This window comes from Salmo salar, chromosome ssa10 (assembly GCF_905237065.1).
Source record: "Salmo salar chromosome ssa10, Ssal_v3.1, whole genome shotgun sequence".
Taxonomy (NCBI): domain Eukaryota; kingdom Metazoa; phylum Chordata; class Actinopteri; order Salmoniformes; family Salmonidae; genus Salmo; species Salmo salar.
In genome coordinates, this window is record NC_059451.1 from 27,868,725 (window position 1) to 27,887,579 (window position 18,855).

The 18,855-nt window shown below is 43.5% G+C and overlaps 1 protein-coding gene across 4 annotated transcripts in view; it reads left to right on the top strand.

Annotated features, from left to right (window-relative positions):
- Positions 1-18,656, top strand: part of cep350 (centrosomal protein 350) — a 35,330-nt gene extending 16,674 nt beyond the window's left edge. For 2 of the 4 annotated variants that reach the window (XM_014216687.2, XM_014216686.2), the window contains exons 17-38: positions 1,636-1,799; positions 1,981-2,091; positions 2,355-2,495; positions 2,697-2,938; positions 3,092-3,255; positions 3,794-3,990; positions 4,909-5,105; positions 5,325-5,412; positions 5,702-5,854; positions 6,025-6,182; positions 7,875-7,997; positions 9,477-9,769; positions 9,976-10,163; positions 10,977-11,112; positions 11,515-11,675; positions 11,780-11,916; positions 12,014-12,096; positions 12,225-14,011; positions 14,510-14,974; positions 15,087-15,233; positions 15,338-15,460; positions 15,540-18,656. In XM_014216687.2, coding sequence (XP_014072162.2) covers positions 1,636-1,799; positions 1,981-2,091; positions 2,355-2,495; positions 2,697-2,938; positions 3,092-3,255; positions 3,794-3,990; positions 4,909-5,105; positions 5,325-5,412; positions 5,702-5,854; positions 6,025-6,182; positions 7,875-7,997; positions 9,477-9,769; positions 9,976-10,163; positions 10,977-11,112; positions 11,515-11,675; positions 11,780-11,916; positions 12,014-12,096; positions 12,225-14,011; positions 14,510-14,974; positions 15,087-15,233; positions 15,338-15,460; positions 15,540-15,704 — 5,423 coding nt within the window. In that variant the 3' untranslated portion in view covers positions 15,705-18,656. The remainder of the gene's footprint in view (positions 1-1,635; positions 1,800-1,980; positions 2,092-2,354; positions 2,496-2,696; positions 2,939-3,091; positions 3,256-3,793; positions 3,991-4,908; positions 5,106-5,324; positions 5,413-5,701; positions 5,855-6,024; positions 6,183-7,874; positions 7,998-9,476; positions 9,770-9,975; positions 10,164-10,976; positions 11,113-11,514; positions 11,676-11,779; positions 11,917-12,013; positions 12,097-12,224; positions 14,012-14,509; positions 14,975-15,086; positions 15,234-15,337; positions 15,461-15,539) is intronic. The other 2 variants (XM_014216688.2, XM_014216689.2) reach the window with 2 other exon arrangements.
- The last annotated feature ends 199 nt before the right edge of the window (positions 18,657-18,855 follow it).

Here is an 18,855-nt window from a genome sequence, read left to right on the forward strand (position 1 = left end):
AAAGTATTCATACCCCTTGACTTATTCCACATTGTGTTGTTATAGCCCGAATTCAAATTGGATTAAATAAATACAAAATCTTATTTATCTACACACAATACCCCATAATGACAAAGTAAAAACATGTTTTTAGATTTCAAATTAGTTGAATATGAAATACAGAAATGTCTAATTTGCATATCTATTCACGCCCCGGAATCAATACATGTTAGAATCACCTTTGGCAGCGATTACAGCTAAGAGTCTATCTGGGTAAGACTCTAAGAACTTTGCACACCTGGTTTGTACAATATTTTTACATTCTTTTTTTAATTCTTCAACCTCTGTCAAGTTGGTTGTTGATCATTGCTAGACAGACATTTTCAAGTCATAGATGTTCAAGCAGGTTTAAGTCAAAACTGTCTTCTTGGTAAGCAACTCCAGTGTATATTTGGCATTGTGTTTTAGGTTAATTTCCTGCTGACAGGTGAATTTGTCTCCCAGTGTCTGTTGGAAAGCACACTGAACCAGGTTCTTCTCTAGGATTTTACCTGTGCTTAGCTCTATTCCATTTATTTTTATCCTAAAAAACGCCCTACTTATTGCATGATGCATCCACCACCTTGCTTGAAAATATGAAGAGTGGTAGTGATGTTTTGATATTTCTTTGTCACATTTTTTGCAGTTTTACTTTAGTGCCTTATTGCAAACAGGATGCATGTTTTGAAATATTTTTATTCTGTTCAGGCTTCCTTTTCAGTCTGTCATTTAGGTTAGTGTTGTGGAGTAAATACAATGTTGTTGATCCATCCTTAGTTTTCTCCAATTACAGCCATTAAACTGTAATTGTTTTTAAGTCACCATTGGCCTCATGGTAAAATTTTCTACATTTTACACTTCAGTCATTTAGCGGACTCTCTAATCCAGAGCAATTTACAGGAGCAATTAGTGTAAAGTGCCTTGCTCAATGACACAATGACACATTTTTCACCTCGTTAGTTCGGGGACTTGACGTACTGACCTTTCAGTTACTGGCACAACGCTCTTAACCGCTAGGCTACCTGACGGTTTCCTTCCTCTCCGGCAACTGAGTTAGGAAGGATGCCTGTATCTTTAGTGACTGGGCATATTGATACACCATCCAAAGTATAATTAATAACTTCACCATGCTCAAAGGGATATTCAATGTCTGCTTTTTTTGAAAATGTATTTGTGAGACAATGAAAACCTATTTGTGGTTGAATCTGTGCTTGAAATTAACTGCTCGATTGAGTGACCTTACAATTATCTGTATGTGTGGGGTACAGAGATGAGGTAGTTATCATAAAATAATGTTATACACTATTATTGCACACAAAGTGAGTCCATGTAAGCACATGTAAACTTGCCATAACAAAGGGGTTGTATACTTGACTCAAGACATTTCATTTTTTATTAATTTGTAAACATTTCAAAAAATATAATTCCACGTTTACAGTATGGGGTATTGTGTGTAAGCCGGTGACACAACATCTCAATTTAATCCATTTTAAATTCCGGCTGTAACACAACAAAATGTTCAGACGGTCAAGGGGTGTGAATACTTTCTGAAGGCACTGTACTATCCATGTCTTAACTCTCCCTCTCTTTGTTTCTATCCGTCTCTTTATTGTCTAGGTGAGCTCCACTACACCCCAGGGGTGTTGCAGCAGCGTATGTCTGCAGAACTCAATTACCTGGAATCGATAGAGGAGTCAGTGCGTCAGCTGGGCGATGTGGAGAGGCTGAGGGGCGTGTCTCTGGCTCAGCATGAAAGCGTCTCGCTCGCCCAAATACTCAAGGTGATAGATGCCAACCCACCAATCAGAACACCTGAAGATTGCTAACAATATGTTTAGATGCTTAGGGTAGTGCTGCACTCTTGAAACATTACCTTCGGCACTTTTGGCGTGTTAGTTATGTTCTGGTAGTTTTCATTCGCCTTTTTCCATAGGTCCTGACCTTTGACCTCTAACCTTTCAGGCGCAGCAGCAGCGGCACGAGCGTGACCTTTATGAGCTGAAGGTGAAGGCAGAGCAGGAGGCACTGGAGACCCAACGTCAGCTGGAGGAGACACGGCAGAGAGCAGCCAGGGTACTGTACACACAGCACTGGCATTTAGAACGAGCAACTCTGCAGAATACAGACAGGAATCACCTAGAGTTAGAACCATGCCCCAACTTGGTAGATTGTTGTCTCAAGGAGGGCTTCATATTTGCAAACACCTTGAATATTTATAGAACGCAATTTAACTTCACTGCATTTGTTGTGAGATGGGAGCTATTTTATTAGACGTGTGTAGACCGTGTAGTGTGATTCACTAACAGAAGTGTGCGCGTGTGTGTGTGTCGTTGCAGGCTCACATGGAGCTGCAGGAGAACATGGCTCAGACCCAACAGCAGTCTCTGGGAGGCATGCAGGAGGCCACCACTAAGATGATCAGCCAACAGGCTGAGTCTGTACGCTATACGGCCGAAGCTGCCCGCCAGATCAAAGAGGTCAGAACACTCCCTCTCCACTCTTTTCTCTACAGCCAGTCACTGGCCTTGGTTTTTGTTCGTTTTCTCACTGAGTCTCCTGTTGTATTGACATGCAAATATTGAAATTAGGAAAATATTACAAATATGCAAATAATTACCGTCTACTTTAGATTGGGTTAAGTCTGCTTTTCAGTTGATACAAGTTGCTCTCTCTCCCAGATGACCGATCTGGCCCGTTCTCAGATTGCTGGAGCCATAGGTGTCCCTGCTGCTGCTCCCATCACCACCTTGTTTGACCAGCAGAGGCAGCATCACCAGAGCTTCATGAAGCAGCTCCAGTCCCGCACTGACACAGACAGCTCCAGGAGTGAGGTGTCTGCTGCCTGGACCAGGACTGAGGAGCCTCCCTCTTCCCTGGACAGCCGCTCTGACTCCATCCCCTCCAGGAGACCCACCCTCAGGTACTGGGTCTTTCACACACTGGAGCGCCTCACAGATACCAGGGGTCTTTCCTTGTTAGCTTACTTGACTTGGTCCCATTTATAGGCATTACCTTGACTCAATACTCAATTTTTTTTTTTATCTCCCCGTCCCCTCTGCCTTGCGCTCCCCAGTGGTGGAGAGAGTAGCAGCCACATGAGTCCCTCCCTGGCCTCATCTGAGAAGAGGGAGAGGAGGAAGGCTGAGACGGGTAACAGCTCAGTGGAGGAGGAGGCCCATACAGCAGCTGATGACTCCATCCCCAGTGACAGCGTGCAGTCCCTACTGGATGAGAAAGGTAAGGCCTGGGCTCATAGCACGCATTGTGGGATCTGGAGGGGGACCGTTATCAAGCAGGCAGTGTATAACCATCATTTATGATACATACACTCCCATCCATATGTATTTGGACAGTGAAGCTAAATATTTTATTTTGGCTGTATACTCCAGCATTTTAGATAGAATGTTTCATAATAGGCGGTAGTATAGAATGTCCGCTTTATTTGAAGTTGTATTTATACATATCAGGTTTACCATTTTAGAAATGAAAGCACTTTATGTATCTAGTCCCCCAACCCCACCCCCGTTTGAAGTAGTCATAAGTATAGTTTATGAAAGTAGTCATAAGTTTTGTGTTTGGTCGACTAAATACATAAATTGCTTTCATTTCTAAACAGTAAAACAGATAAATAAAAGGTGACATTCTGTCCTGTAACCTCATATAAAGCCAAATTTAACATCGCTTCACTGTCCAAATATGTATGGAGGAGAGTGTAAATAACCTGGAGTCTTAGAAAGTTATCCATGTTTCCCCTCTCCAATCTGTCCCCATACAGACAGCACCTCAGTTGCTACAGAGTACTCTCTGAAGTTTGATGAGTCCATGACGGAAGATGAGATTGAGGAACGTTCGTTCCGCTCTCTGCTTCCCTCTGAGTCTCACCGGCGGGGAGCGGTGGAGAAGAGAGGTCCCCGCGAGGAGTCAGACAACCAACCCAGTCAGGAGAAGACCACAGAACAGGACAGCTCCAAGGTTAGTATGACACCTCATCGCAATAGTTGTAATTCTGGCAAAATAGCAAGGCTACTCAAATAATAATTGGCCTCCACAGTACTGAAATCCTAGCGCTTATCCAAAAGCTTAAGTGTACTAGTTTACTTGGAGAGGTTTCTGCCTATCCTTGAATTAACTAGTGCATAATGCTTATCTAGCATTTAGCCCTATTTGACCTCATTAATGGTGAAATTATATCTTCTCTCTAGTATTTTGGCAGCAGCATCTGTCTTAGCTCTTAATGTCAAGCCACAGTGGCAGCTCCCTGCCTCTCTGAAGGACTCAGTGTTCAGTCCCTGAGATGAAGTATGAAGGAGTGTGCCTGGGCATACTGAGGCCAGGAAAGACCTGCCTGCCTTGTAGGGCTCCACTGGCCAGGGCATCAGAGAGACTGGGAAAGCCTGCGCAAGTCATTTCTACCCTGGGAACAATAAACGTGCTGTGTTCCCCAGTCCGCTTAACTGCTCCTAGGAGATTCCCTTCCTGGCTGTATCCCTCTCTCCCCAACCTGTACTCAGTCCTCTCAAACCCAAGGAGGAGAGGTGGGCTGTGGTGCAGCTAAGAGAGGGTGGAGAACCATACACCGTTGTTCACACCTGGCTGCCACATGTGGAGATGATCTTGTACAAACCTTGGCCTTCATTGGGCCTGTGTGTTTTATCTGAATAGACTTAGGTATTTACAACACTTATTCTATGTAGCATCCACCTCACGGACAGCGGCCTCTCCCACGCCTCAGTCTGTTTGCCAGCCGAATAAACATTTAACCAGTGGCCAGAGTGATTTTCCATCTATCACTGTTGGCTCTCTGTGTATGCCCCGTTTCCTGACTGATAAGGCTTTGTGGTATCTGTGTGTGAGTGACTCACTGTCCCCTCTACCTCTCTGCCCCCCTAGCAGCAGCAGCAGGATGGCAGCATGCCCTTCTCTAGTGGGCAGGACAGCTTCTCCAGGTTCACCATGGACATGGTGCGTCAGTACATGAAGGAGGAGGAGGTGCGCGCCCACCACCAGAGCTCCCTGCTGCGCCTGCGACAGAAGGCCCTTAAGGAGAAAACCAAGGCCGAGCTCGCCTGGCTGGAGCATCAGAAAAGGCACTGGTTTACTTTTATTAGGATCCATGTTGTCCAATTAATAGTGTCTCATTCCCTGCTAAATGTAATGTTTTGTTTTCTGTCATGTCCTCCAATGATTCATATACAGTAACCACGAGAGAAATTCAACAGAACACATTGACCAATACTAGACTCCATTTGGCACTTCTGTCCTCATTTTGCATTCATGATCTCACTTTCTCCTTTCTGACCACATAGGCGCTTCAGAGACAAGGGTGAAGATGACAAGATGCCGCCCATCAGAAAGAAGCAAAGAGGCCTACTGATGAAACTTCAACAGGAGCAGGTAACTAACTTACTAAGGGCTTGATTCAGTCTGTGTCGCTGAAGTTTAGCTCTGTGGTGTGATTGGCATTTAAAGGCAATTTTTCCTCTTTCGCGGAGACGGCATTCACTGTAAACTCAGCATTTGTCTGCTCAATCGGGAAATGACCTTTCAATTTGAAGCACACTATAGCACTTAACTTCAGCGATACGGATTGAATCGAGCCTTAAATCTCTGCCCATCTCACCTGCTCCCATAACTGCCCATCTGTAATGCTGAGTGACCATGATCCTGTGTGTGTGGCGTCCAGGCGGAAATCAAGTGTCTGCAGGAGGCCAACAGGGCAGCCAGGAAGGAGAGGCAGCTGCTGCTCAAACAGCAGGAGGAGATAGAGAGGATGAGATACACCACCCTCAAGCTGAAGGAGCGCCTGAAGTGTGCCAGCACCGGTGACACCCCACCGGTCAGTACTACCACCACCTTTCATCTTATTCCTATCTGAGACGCATACACTTCTTATTCATGGATACTGAGCTGAACTTCACAAAGACATGCTTTTTGTGTTATTCATATATCTAAAACAATGCTACATGGTCTCATAAAGAGTTGAAATGATCCATCTGTGTCCTACAGGAGACTCCAGTGTCAGAGCCCATAGATGTGACAGCTTCCCCCAGTGCTGCGATAACAGACGGGGACGTGCGCAGTGCCTCTCCCCTCTCAGTGTCTGGCAGTGAGACCAGCAGCATCATGCAGAAGCTCAAGAAGATGCGCTCTCACATGGAGGAGAAGTAATTTTCTCTTCTATTAATAACTACACTGTCCAAATTTCTATTGACAACTCAATTGACTGTCTTCATGGACTCTTTTTTTTTTTTCAGCTTTAGGGGTTATAGCAGGATTCACTAAGATGGACAATATTACGCTACCATTCTGGTCACTGAATTTGAATTTATAGCAACTTTTAAACAGCTGAAATTACCATATTTGATAACCATATCTTTATGGGTGTGATTGTTGTCATACACTGACGATTGAACAAAACTATAATCCTGTTCATGTCAATCATTCAAGCTGTTTGCTTTATTATTCACAAGGAATTAGCTAGCCACCTCAGTCTGAGCTTCTCTTAGTGAAAACAATTGAGTCCAAATCACTATTGCCTTGTGAAAGTGGGGGAATGGCTTGACTAGACACCCTGATCCTTAACCTGTGGTGTGGATATGAATTTAAGCATGCTTCCTGTCCTCTATAGATAGAGTGCGTTCTCTCTAACACCTGTAGTAATCATTGGAATATTAACAATATGAACCAGAGCAGATATGTATTGTAAAATGTCTGTCTGGTGTCTCGTACAAGCAACCAGGGCAGGTTTAGGTCTGTGTTAAAAATGTTGTTATGTGACTCTGGGGCTCACATGATGGTTATACAACCAGACCTGCACACTGACTGAACTCATTTCTGTACTTGAACATTCTGCAGTACAGGTCCTAACAAATGTTCAGTTGTTGTGGCGTTTTAGGATTTGGAACTTTCTTTCAAGAACGTCATCAGTACTAATTCTAGAGCTAATGATTCCTTGAATTTATAAAATGACCAAATAACACAAACTGAATGTACTTAATATCATGGCTAAACATGGGAGGTCGCTGTCAATTTGAGCCTAGACTTTATTTTCTATAGGGAACTAATAAGCTGCTTGTAGCCATGCCTCTGTCTGCTTGCTAGCTTTGGTCTTCTAACAATCTGCCCTTTCATTATGTAAACAGCCTCTATTTGAATCATGCCCTAGTGTTATTATTATTGTGTTGATCATAGTGAAGGTTTGTGCTTTTAGCCTGGGTTTTATTCTAATGAAGTTCAGATCAGTAGTTAAAAACATTAACAAAATGATCACCCACCACATTTGCAAGTTTTTGCAAAAATCATCTAATCTCCCCAAATTCCTCAATCCAGTGCATTTAATTAAAGAGAAGCATTATGTCCAGTGTGGTGCAAAATGAGACAAAGGCCTCTCTCTTAACCCGTAAGGATGATCATTTATCAGTCACGCCTAGCTCCCATCTCTGGCACTGCCACCACTGCACGCATTCACACATGGCTACACATTAGTAGACACCAGCGATTCATTGTAGTCCGGCTCCAAAGACAAACACGCACTACATCCTTGCCATTGTCCTGGCTCACGTCTGATGAAAAGGACTGGGTTTTAATACCCCTTTAAAGCACTGCCAACAACACAAAGCCCTGGCGCAGTAATTAAGTACATTCATTCTCTTAGAATGAAACATGAAACATTCGGTGCAATAAAACACATGCTTACTCACTGCTGTCTTCTCTCTCTCTCCCCCTCTTGTCTCTGTGGTTGTTTTTCTATTACTTCCTATTCTCTCTATTTTGCTGGTTTTTTTTCTCATTTTCCAACTCATGTTTTGTTGTTTTTCTCTGTGTGTCATGTGTCCCCTTGCTTTGTTTTGTTGTAGACACTGCTCTCCTGTGCACTACTTCTTCTGTGTGTTTACGGCCCACCACTGGGCCTCTCTCAGTCTCTGTTTCCCCAATCTCCATCCCAACCTCCAGCTGTTTATCTACAACCAGTTGGTCAGGTACAGTGCTGCTCTCGCCTCTCACTGCTGCCTCTGTCCCATGGAGCATGCTTGTGTTCAGCCACTACCACTAGTGGAAGCATGGGTGGAATGGTGTGTGTGGGGGAGGGGGCGGGGCTGCTAGGGTCTTGCCAGGTTATTTAAAAAAAAAAAAACTCCAATAATTGGGGAATTGAAAGCTTGAAAAACGCAAACCAAAGTCACCAGGCATTGCATGCACGATCACAACCGTATGCATGAAGGGGCACAGAAGTAATATAATTCAAAAAGAAGTGAAAAACAAAAGGCATTTTTGTCAATAATAATATGACCTCTCTTTGACCTGCTTCGGTCAAAGGTCATATTCATGTTAATATGGTTGGCCTGATTAAGCGAGACTCTCCCATTGAACAGCGAGAGCTCACTGTGGTGTTGCTTGGAGGCGCTCATTTAACTCTCATTCAAAGTGAATAAATCATGATCTGCATCTCCTAATATTCCTCATTCATGCCACTCACTACTTAGTTGGAACAAAGTCCCTAAGATTAAATGCTGAGATATTAGGCTACAACCCATCTATGAGAAAGACCCATCTATGTGAAAGACGTGGTGCTTTAACATATGATAAAGGGTTTCATCTGATTTAATGAGCCCAGTAAATCTTCAGTGATTTTCCTGATTAGGTAACTGTTGCTTGTGATAGGCTAATGAGAATATATATATATATATATATATATCAAGTGGGCTTAATAGAATTGGGAGCACAGTCTAGACCAAGGCCCTACAGTATCTTTCCCAACTTCAGTATGAATTAGGCTGGTGCAAGAGGGAGTGAGACAAAGCCAAACAACACAGTACTGTCTGGTACTTCTACTAATTATAGTAAATATGCAAAATAGCTGTTTAACTTGCATTGCATAACGCACCAGTCCTTTTCAATGTATAGTATAAATCCAGGCAATGGAGAAAGAATGTGAATGTCTTTTCTCTCAGCAGTGTACGTGGGGAAATGCATTTTGACTCTTGTGTTGTGTAGAATTGATGTTGAAGTTACACCCATAGAGACATTTTGGATATTCTGTGGTGCGGTTTTGTATTGGACAGAGATGTTTGAGAGGAGTTATCAAATGCATGATGTTGGCCTGGTGATCAGGTCGCCACCACACTTTGTTTCTGTTTTTCCCCTTTTTGACCAAATGCTTTTACTCTGTTGTTTGGGGAAGAGTTTTGGTGACTTGTGCACTATGGTGTCAAAATGAAACCATGTCTATTGAGGTAAACATGGTTCGTGGTGTGTGTGTGTGTGGGCGATCCCATAGGTTTTGAGTTTGCAGTGAAGATCGGCTGGGGGTGGTTGGGTTGACTGTTTGGACTGCTGGTGGCTCTGCTAGCATCTGCAATGTTGCCATCATTTCACTGCTCCTCATGTAGATTGTGCCCTTTGTGCTTTCTCTCCTCCTCCACCCTTCTTTCCATTCCTCCGCTCCTCCCCACCATCAGGTTCCTGACCAAGCGGGAGCAGGGTTTGATGCAGCGGCGGAGGCATGCGGAGGAGCTGCTGGAGTGGAAGCAGAGGCTGGATGCTGAGGAGGCAGAGGTGAGGCACATGGAGAAGCAGGCCGTGGCTGCCTGGGACAGAGAGTGTCCTAGAGACCAAGGCCAGAGGTCAGAACAGAGAGAGAGCCCCAACGCCAGCCCCAACGCCAGCCCCAACGCCAGCCCCAACGCCAGCCCCAACGCCAGCCCCAACGCCAGCCCCAGCCAGCACAGCCCTGAGGGCAGAACTGACAGAGGTGAGAAAGAGGTTGTGTATGACATTAAATAAATGGGCACCTGATAGTATACAGGCATTTCTGTTTACTGCCTGTTATCAGGTAATGTGTTTGCTTGCCTTATGTCATATACTTTTATGAATGACAGAACGCTAGCTGCATCTCAATGTTTGAGGCTGCAGGTCTATCTACTACTCTTGACCCATGACCTTTGTGTATCTCCTCAGACTCTGTGAGTGAGGGTGACTACTCCCCAGTGGTGACTGGCTCCAGCGTGCACACAGAGCTATCTGGGTCCCAGCAGCCAGACATCCCCTCCACTGATCAGCCTTGCTCTGTCTCTGAGCTGCCCTCTGCCCAGCACAGCCCCTCTATCTACACCCAGGACTTTGACTCCCCCTCTGCGAGCAGGAGGGTAAGGCCCTGTGCATGTTGGGATTTTATGTTATGCAGTAATGTATTAATACAGTAGAAAGACATTGATTACATGTGTTTATTAGCCTTTCCATAAGATTAGGAAATAATGTTAAAAGAAATCAAAAGCAGCATATGGAGGGAATTGTATAATGAGTTTCCCTCCTGAGTGCAAATTGAGACTTTGTTAGCTCTCTCTTCCCATCGCTGGGCAGCTCAGTGAATGCAGGCCTTTGTCCAGGCTCCAGGATCAGTTGCTGCTTTCAGTGAATTGTCACTTCTCGTGATCAATGAATTTGTGCTACTTGATTGTTTTGTTACATGCAGTATTGTTAATCAACTGCCCTATTAGGTCAAGAAAAAAATCACAACTTTCACCCAAATTGTGAAAAACATAATATGTAGTTATCTGAGTTAAATCATTTTAGGAATGTACATTTTTTCAGTCATTTAGCGGACACTCTTAACCAGAGCCACCTACAGGAGCAATTAGTGTAAGTGCCTTGCTCAAGGGAACAAAGACTGATTTTTCACCTAGTTGACTCGATGATTCTAACCAACGACCTATTGGTTAATGGCCCAACGCTCTTAACCGCTACCTGCAGCCATGTGCAAATATGCTATAAGCAAGAAGACTAAAACAAGGCAGAATATGGCATATATGAATCCATTAGGGACACTGCCGTTTTGAGTGTGTTTGTTTTTGTGTATGTGTGAGATGCTTGGCATGGTTAGTTGGAGCATGCTGTTGTGGTGAATGTGAGACTGTGTCCTGAATTCCCCTTGGACCCTATCCTTTTACTCTGTTGAACAGTCTCCTTCACCAAAAGCCAGTCTCGACACTAACACACACCCAGAGGGCAGCAGCAGCAAGATGCAGCTCTGCTCCTTCTCCAGGACCGCCAGCCACGACCCCAAGGCCACTGACACCCCTTCAGGCATACACACAGGTGAGTTGGTCCCAATGTCTGGAGCAGTAGTCCCTTCCAAACTGGGACATTATTTTGTATTTTCTGTTAGATATGTTGAAAGGCAGAATAGAAAGATGACTGACTGTGCAGGCATAATGTGATGCTGTAAGAAAAGGATTGTGCGTGCAGTTCTCTGATGCTCAACCTGCTTAGTTGTGTTCTGGGAGTATGGAAGCTTCCTGCCTGTGTCACCGAGCTACATTCATAGTCCTTAAACTGTTGCTGATTCTGTGTAAATATCATGGTGGGAATTTCAATCTTCAGGTTTTACCCCCCCCCCCCCGCTCAGAATTTGAGTTCTGTAGCTCTAATTTGGATTACTTTATACTAATCAGTCTGGTATGGATTTAGCATTCTAACCATACTTATTGTGCCACACAGAGCCCATGTCAGATCAGAGAGACATCGAGAGCCGTATCCGTGCCCTGAAAGAGGAGCTGCGCAAACGCAAGTCTGTGGTGTACCATCTGAAGAAAGAGCAGAAGAAGAGGCACAAAGAGCGTCTGAAAGCCCAGGAGGCCAGCCTACTGAAGCAGCTAGAGGTCAGTGTGTGTCTGTCAGAGAATCCTAGCATGCCCTGCTCCATTCAATGACATATCAAAAAGAGTGACTGACTTTTTTGTTGTTGTTGTTTTCTTACGTCTAGTCCTATAATGACTTCATTGAGAAGACCAAGACTGAGTTGAATAAGGAACCAGACTCGACACCCTCTGCCAAGCCTCAAATCAAGGCCCCCATCTCAGCCACAGAGAAGCCCAAGATTAAACCACCACCTCCTTACAGGTACACCATCGCACTTCACTATATGTATGATTCGCAAACTGATCAATTGGTCCGCTTTCATGGGATCGTAATTGGAATATTCTAATATTCTCCCCAGGTCTGAAACCAGCAAAAACTGGAAGGTTGTCTCTGACTCTGAGAAAGCTGAGAAGACCCTTCCACATTCTCCAGTTGGAAAAGGTAGGTTGTGGATAAGCACTGTCAATAAGTGTATTTTTCTCCTCAAAATACTTTCTAAGACTTAGACATTTGTGCCAATACTGTGATTATAACACACATTGTTTAATGCGTTGTTGATTTGTTTTCAGATGACCTCACACAATCTGGGCTCAGTAAATATACCTCAGGGCATGAGGAGTCCTTAGACGAGGACCCCCCTACAGTCACCCCAACTCCAGTGTATGGGAGTCCAGAGCACACCAACGGTCTAAGGGGCCTACTGTCCCCCGAGCATCTCCCCAGGCAGCCTTCTGAGGGGGCACTCCCTCTGAGGGAGCCAGCCAGACCACAGGCCACCGACTCGGGGGATGAGAGCGTTGACTCCAGCCTCCGGTCAGAGGTCATGGAGGAGCTGGACTCTGTGAAGTCTGAAGGCTCTGAGCATTCTCATTCCCGTTCTGAAGACCGACACTTTGACCATCTACTCAAACTTGACCTAGAGCAGAGACCAGCTTCCCAGCAGCACCAGTCTCAGTCTGAACATGTTTCTTTAAAGAAAGGAGAACAAGGGCTTTCCCCGATAAGCAGTCTTGATGTTGATGAGAAATCACCATCCCCCATTAAAGAGCGACCATACAGCCCTGAGTCTGATGCTATTTCATCAAATAGGGACTTTTCAGCCAAGGGTAAGGAGGCTTCTCCTTCAGCTGATGATTATCATGAAGACTTTGAATCCTCAGTGGAGTCGTCACTCAGGGAGGACAACCAAGGCTCCAAACCTACCTCACCGTCCCGCCAAGAGACCAGGGAGGCTTCCCACAATAGGTCACCCTTCTACAGTAGTGAGGAGGATATCGGTGAAGAGCTGAGTGAAAGATCTGGAGCTAGTTGTGGCAGTCCTTGCTCTGAAAGACTTCTGGGCCTGAAGAGCAAGACCAAGGATTCCCAGGAGAAGGTCATTAGTTCAAACCGCTCCCCAACTATCTCCCCTTCCCAGACACCACCTTCACAATCAGTGGATGAAATGCCTAACTTCACCATTGGGGACAGGGTTTTAGTGAGCAACGTCCAGCCTGGTACGCTTAGATTCAAGGGCCACACCAGCTTTGCCAACGGCTTCTGGGCTGGAGTAGAGCTGGACAAGTTTGAGGGAAGCAACAATGGCACCTACAATGAGGTGGTTTACTTTGAGTGTGAAGAGGGCCATGGCATTTTCGCTCCTCCAGACAAGATCTCCCATCTGCCAGATAAGTTTGAGATCTATGTGGAAACCACAGAGGATGAGGACTCTTTCCTTGACGACCAGTCTGAAGACGAGCCAAAGAAACACCACATTGAGAAGACACGCGGGGGGAATCTGAGAAATAGAAAAGAGGAAACATCTCAGAAGAGTTATGATTCTGAAGACAAAGGACCTACTGATGTGAATGATGGTCCAGCTGAACACAAGATAAACCTGACCAACTCGCATGAGTTCAAAGAGGGAGAGTATCCAATGTCCAATGGAAGAACCAAGACAATCATTCTGGACCTTGAAGATGTGCCTACCAGTCTCTTCAGCACTAACATAGACAGTAAGATAGCCTTGGGGAAGAAAACTCTTAATGAGACCACTACCCTAATTGAGAGGAAAGGCCTAGATGCCCATCAGAAGTCTACTCCAGAGCAAACCGTGGAGAAAGACGCCCTCAGTGCTTTTGCAGATAAGCTCCTCAACAACTTCATGAAAGATGCTGTGAAGCAATTCGCACAGATCAGAAAGGCCAAAGAAGAGAAGATATCAGCTTCTAATCAAATGCAAGATTACCTTTTTAATGATGTGGGTGGGGAGACTGTCTCCCAACCACAGTCTGTAGCACAAAGAGATGGTCTGCCCTTCTTCCTAGATGCAGAGCAAGAAGAGCAAGTCTCCTCTCCAGAACTCCGTAACCGGCCTGTGAGTTCATCTGACCCTTTCTAAAGACATTTATAGAGTAAATGTTCTAAGTGTTAAAACAAATAATTTACTCCTCCAATAATGTGATAACCTGAAATCACATAATGTGTAACACATTGAATTTCAAATGTATAAATTCCTAGTTTTTCAGTTAAAGTGCTTAAGAGACTTGATCTAGTAAATGATTAAACAGAACTGATAAGATAACTGAGGAGGAATGTAGCAATAATTGCATTTAGCAGCACTATCGATAACCATCCTGTCTTGATTTGACCTCAAAAGACCTCAATGCGATTTGTTTGAGTCCGAAGGTCAAATGAAAACTGGGACCAAGAGGCTTATGTTGACAGATATCCAGTTGAATTTGGTGCTCTATTTTCTTCCCTTTTGTAGATTTTCATCACAGTCTAACATAAACTTTTAGTTTTTAGTTTTTTTTTTACTGTGAGTGACTTGTCTTTCCTCCCTCCCTCTCTCCCTCCCTCTCTCTTTCTGTAGGAGAGTCCAGTGTTGGGGGCCAGTGGTCAGGAGGAGTTGGCCAAACGTCTGGCTGAGCTGAAGCTGAGCCGCGAGCTACTGGATGAACTGGGAGACGAGCAGGACTGGTTCGATGAGGACTATGGCCTCAGCTCTCATAGAGAGCAGCAGAGACAGAAACGGAGGCAGCAGCAGGAAGAAGAGGGGCTGTCTGCTGGCTCAGGATGCCAGGTGAAGACCCCACCCAGACCAGAGCTGCCCCTGCAGCCCAAGCTCCCTGAGCAGCCTGCTATGGTGGTTCCCCACTCCGCCCCTGAAGTGGAGAAACTGGTCCATGCTGCCACCCAGGAGATCTGGGACAGATTTAAACTGGGCCAGGGCACACAGACCCTCGCTGGTCTCCCCGTCCTCAAGCCTTCAGAGGAGTTCCTGGGCTGCGATACCATAGGTCAGGATAAAGGTCAATGTGTTCGCAGCTACAGACAGGTAAGACCACATTGAAAAGGATTTGCCACAAAAATGGATACTATATGAAATCCTCAAGACCCATGTAATTTATTGAAATGTATCCACTGACATAACATTTGCTTATCTGCAGGCTGTATATGACTTAACATGGGAGATCATCCAGGAGATCTTTGCAGAGGATCCTAACGCCCATCAGCCTCAGTGGGTGAAGCCTCGACGCATGAACTCCTCCTACTTCCATAGAGTAAAGAGCCCTGGCGACATAACCAGGGTTCAGGTGTGTATTCCATGTTTATGGTGACATCCAATATGGGTAACACTTCAGTGTTGGTGGTTTGATTTGCAAAGATCACAATGTAATATTTAACCTTGTCTTCTAAGGTGTTCATCACCACTGAGGTGTTGAAGCTGTATGGCCTGAAGAAAGACTACAACCAGAAAACAGATTGGCAGAAGATGTTGAAATTCGGGAGGAAAAAACGGGATCGAGTAGATCATATTCTGGTAAGGGAGTAACTGATTGTGAATTTTCCAATTTCAAAAAGTCCTTTATTTTCTGATAGTAAGTATTGTGTGTTTTCAGGTCCAGGAGCTTCACGAGGAAGAGTCTCAGTGGGTGAACTATGATGAAGATGAGCTCTACGTCAAGATGCAGTTGGCTGACGGGATCTTTGATGCATTAATAAAGGACACAGCAGAAGTTCTCTCTCAAATTCAGGAGAAGAGATCAAAAAGGGCCCTTTCCTGAGCTTTTAAACCTCTGTTTTAAACCCACCTTCCAACAGACATTTCCTCCCACAGCCAATGTGCCAATGATCTCCGGATGCCTTCATTTCAGTCAAACTGGTACCTCTCTGCTACACAGATTTGGATCAGCTAATTGTGGATCTACCACGTCTTACACCAAACATCTTTGATCCAGCCTTTAACCAATATGTAAAGCCTCCCACGCTGGCCCACCTGTTCATGGCCAGTCAAAGATGGAGTAGGCCTTGTTTTGCATTAAATTAATCAATGCTGCTAAATGTAATGTTCCATGACAAACTCATGGTTTTTGTGATGAGCACAGGGGTAATTTGACAAGACACTAAAGACAGCGGCATTGAGAAGCAGTCTGGGTCATCTACAAACGGGACGATAAGGATTAGAGTATGGAAGAGTCATTGGGGTTATCAGATTTTTTTTTAAATTATAGTATACAAATAAATATTTTGCCTCCTGTATTGTGATATTTATTGTGAACTATTTGATTAGGATTTTTTTTTTTTTTTTGAATTTGTAAGTAATCTTGCTGTTAACATGTTTAGAAACAAAGTTTATTTTAGCATTTTGTAAAACAGACTGATGAAATAACAAAGCACAAAAATAAATGGGAATGTCAAAATGGCAATTCATTGTATAGGGATTTAAAGGGAATTTTGTTGAAAATACCTGCAAAGATACCTATTTGTATTTAATATTTAAATATCTTAATATTAGTAATTGATGGATTTGAACACTGTCCCTTTTCTTCCATCGTTTTACCTGTTAATTAGCCTCTTGGCCACAAACAGATACCAAGAGGTTGTACACGGTTAGTTTAGAAACCTTTCATTCTGTCATGCTGGATTCAACCCTTAAGATGAGCTTTTTACCTGTTTCAGTTAAAGTGCCTCTTTTTTTTGTTCTGTATGATTATGAATTGCCTCACTCAAGAAGAGCAACACAATTTACAGGCCTTAAACGCTGTTTCTACTCTTACGGACCTCCTTTCTTTTAATGTTATTTACATATATACCATGTTTTTCATAAATACCTAAAGGATAACTGTTCCCCAACTGGGTAAACCTTCCGTCTCTGCCTTATTCTGTGTCTCCCGAAGCATAGTTCTATCAGAGAACACCTTGAAATCCCTCATTTGCCTTTTTGGCATTTGAGTCACTAATTCAGAAACATTAGAAATGCAATACAGACAAGCAAGTATTGCATTTCTAATGTTTCTGAAGCAGTGACTCAAATGCCATTTATGGTAGGTAGATAAACTAGCTTCTGTGTCGTTATGCCTCTGTGGGTGTCACTGATGATGCACATTTGATATACTGTAATGGAATCAAGTGTTCTCGCCATTCGTCCACGAACACAATGGCTTTTGCATCATGGTAACAAGTGAGTCATGGATTAATCTGTGTGGGTCGTAGCATTCAACATCGATGTTCAAGGGCTTACTCTTCTTTAGCTATTTCAGTCCAAAAATACTGTGCTGTAGCTACAGATGAATTTAACATGCATGACTATGCTTGTCAACTGTAATGTCTGTTAGCAAAGTGACTTTAATGGTGGTATTGAAAGTTTTCATACCAATTAGCATTTACCACCACTGTTCTTGTACTGGACGAAGGGGTAGATATTTAAACTGTCTATTGCTAGGGCTCTGACTGTACATTTTCCTTTGATACCTGTTTCTCCATGATATGCCTAGTTTCCGGTCCCTAGATGTGTTTAATGAGAGAACTATGATGTGATTAGTACCAAGGAAATGCATTTCCACAAGGCTGTGTATTGCAACACTTCCTCGGGGATTGACATTTAGGGATGCCCTATTTTGGGGCGGCAGGTAGCCAAGTGGTTAGAGCGTTGGGCCAGAAACCGAAAGGTTGGTGGATCGAATCCCCGAGCTGACAAGGTAAAAATCTGTCGTTCTGCCCCTGAACAAGGCAGTTAACCCACTGTTCCTAGGCTGTCATTGTAAATAAGAATTTGTTCTTACTTGCCTAGTTAAATAAAAAAATACCAAACTGCAAAGAATTTAATAAGCCTAAAATTGATATTTCTGGGTCCTCCCAGTTAAGTGAAAGAACATTTGTGTGGCAAGTTGAGCCTGGTGAGATATTATTTGTACTGACAACCATTATACTAAGAATATCAGTACTGATGTTTCTGATTCCTCCCATATGTGTAGGTGAAAGGCAGGCAATATGACACTTCTGAGTGTAAATACGACTAATAAAACTAAATGGCTCATTTACATTTATTGGGAAGTGATCATAATCTTCGGGTAACTGAAAAATACTCCTGACATGTCTAGAATGCTTAAAAAATGCTTAAAAAAAATCTCAATTGATTGTAGTTTGGGGATGGAATGTCCCATTTATATCTATGCAGTATTTGTTGGATACATTGTTTTACAAGCCAGCTTTGTAGTCTCATTGAATAACAATGTAGTTGAAGTTCTCTGGGCCTCCCATAGGACAGTCAAAATGCCTCAAATAGAGATGCTGACTAATGGAGAGTAAATTATAAAAATAAAAAGTGTCACATGAATTATGCTCCCAAACATTTAATGGGAATAACAACCACCGTTTCAGCATGCAGTGCCTTCAGGGTTCCCTTGCTATGAGGACAGGGATTTCTATTCCAAAATGGTTAGATAATCAAATGACTTGTAGACTAGTGAAATCTTTTTGCATCTTTAAAGTGTATGAATATTTATAATAATGTACTACTGTGAGAGATGCAGGTGCACTTGAAGACTTGTACATTGTTTTATGGGGTGTTCTTGTATATTCACAATCTCCTGTTGGATCTTAATCACTATTGAACCTATACGGTTATTGTAAAATAAACACTGTTCACTTTGCGGATATGTATATAGTATACATATATATTTGTTAACTAAATTGAACTTTGAAATTGTAAATAAAGCTTTCATTATTTCCACATATTAAATGTTGTATTACCTGCAAAAAAAACACTTGCTTTTGGTGCACAGTGCCTCAAGTGTGGTTTGCCAAATGTGATTTGCATAGGTGTATTATAAGCGTATTATTATAAACAAAGCTGCAGGATATTCTCAATGTGTCCTGTTACACCTTGAACTTCCCATACCCCACACGTTGTCATATTTTTTTTAATGGACATTA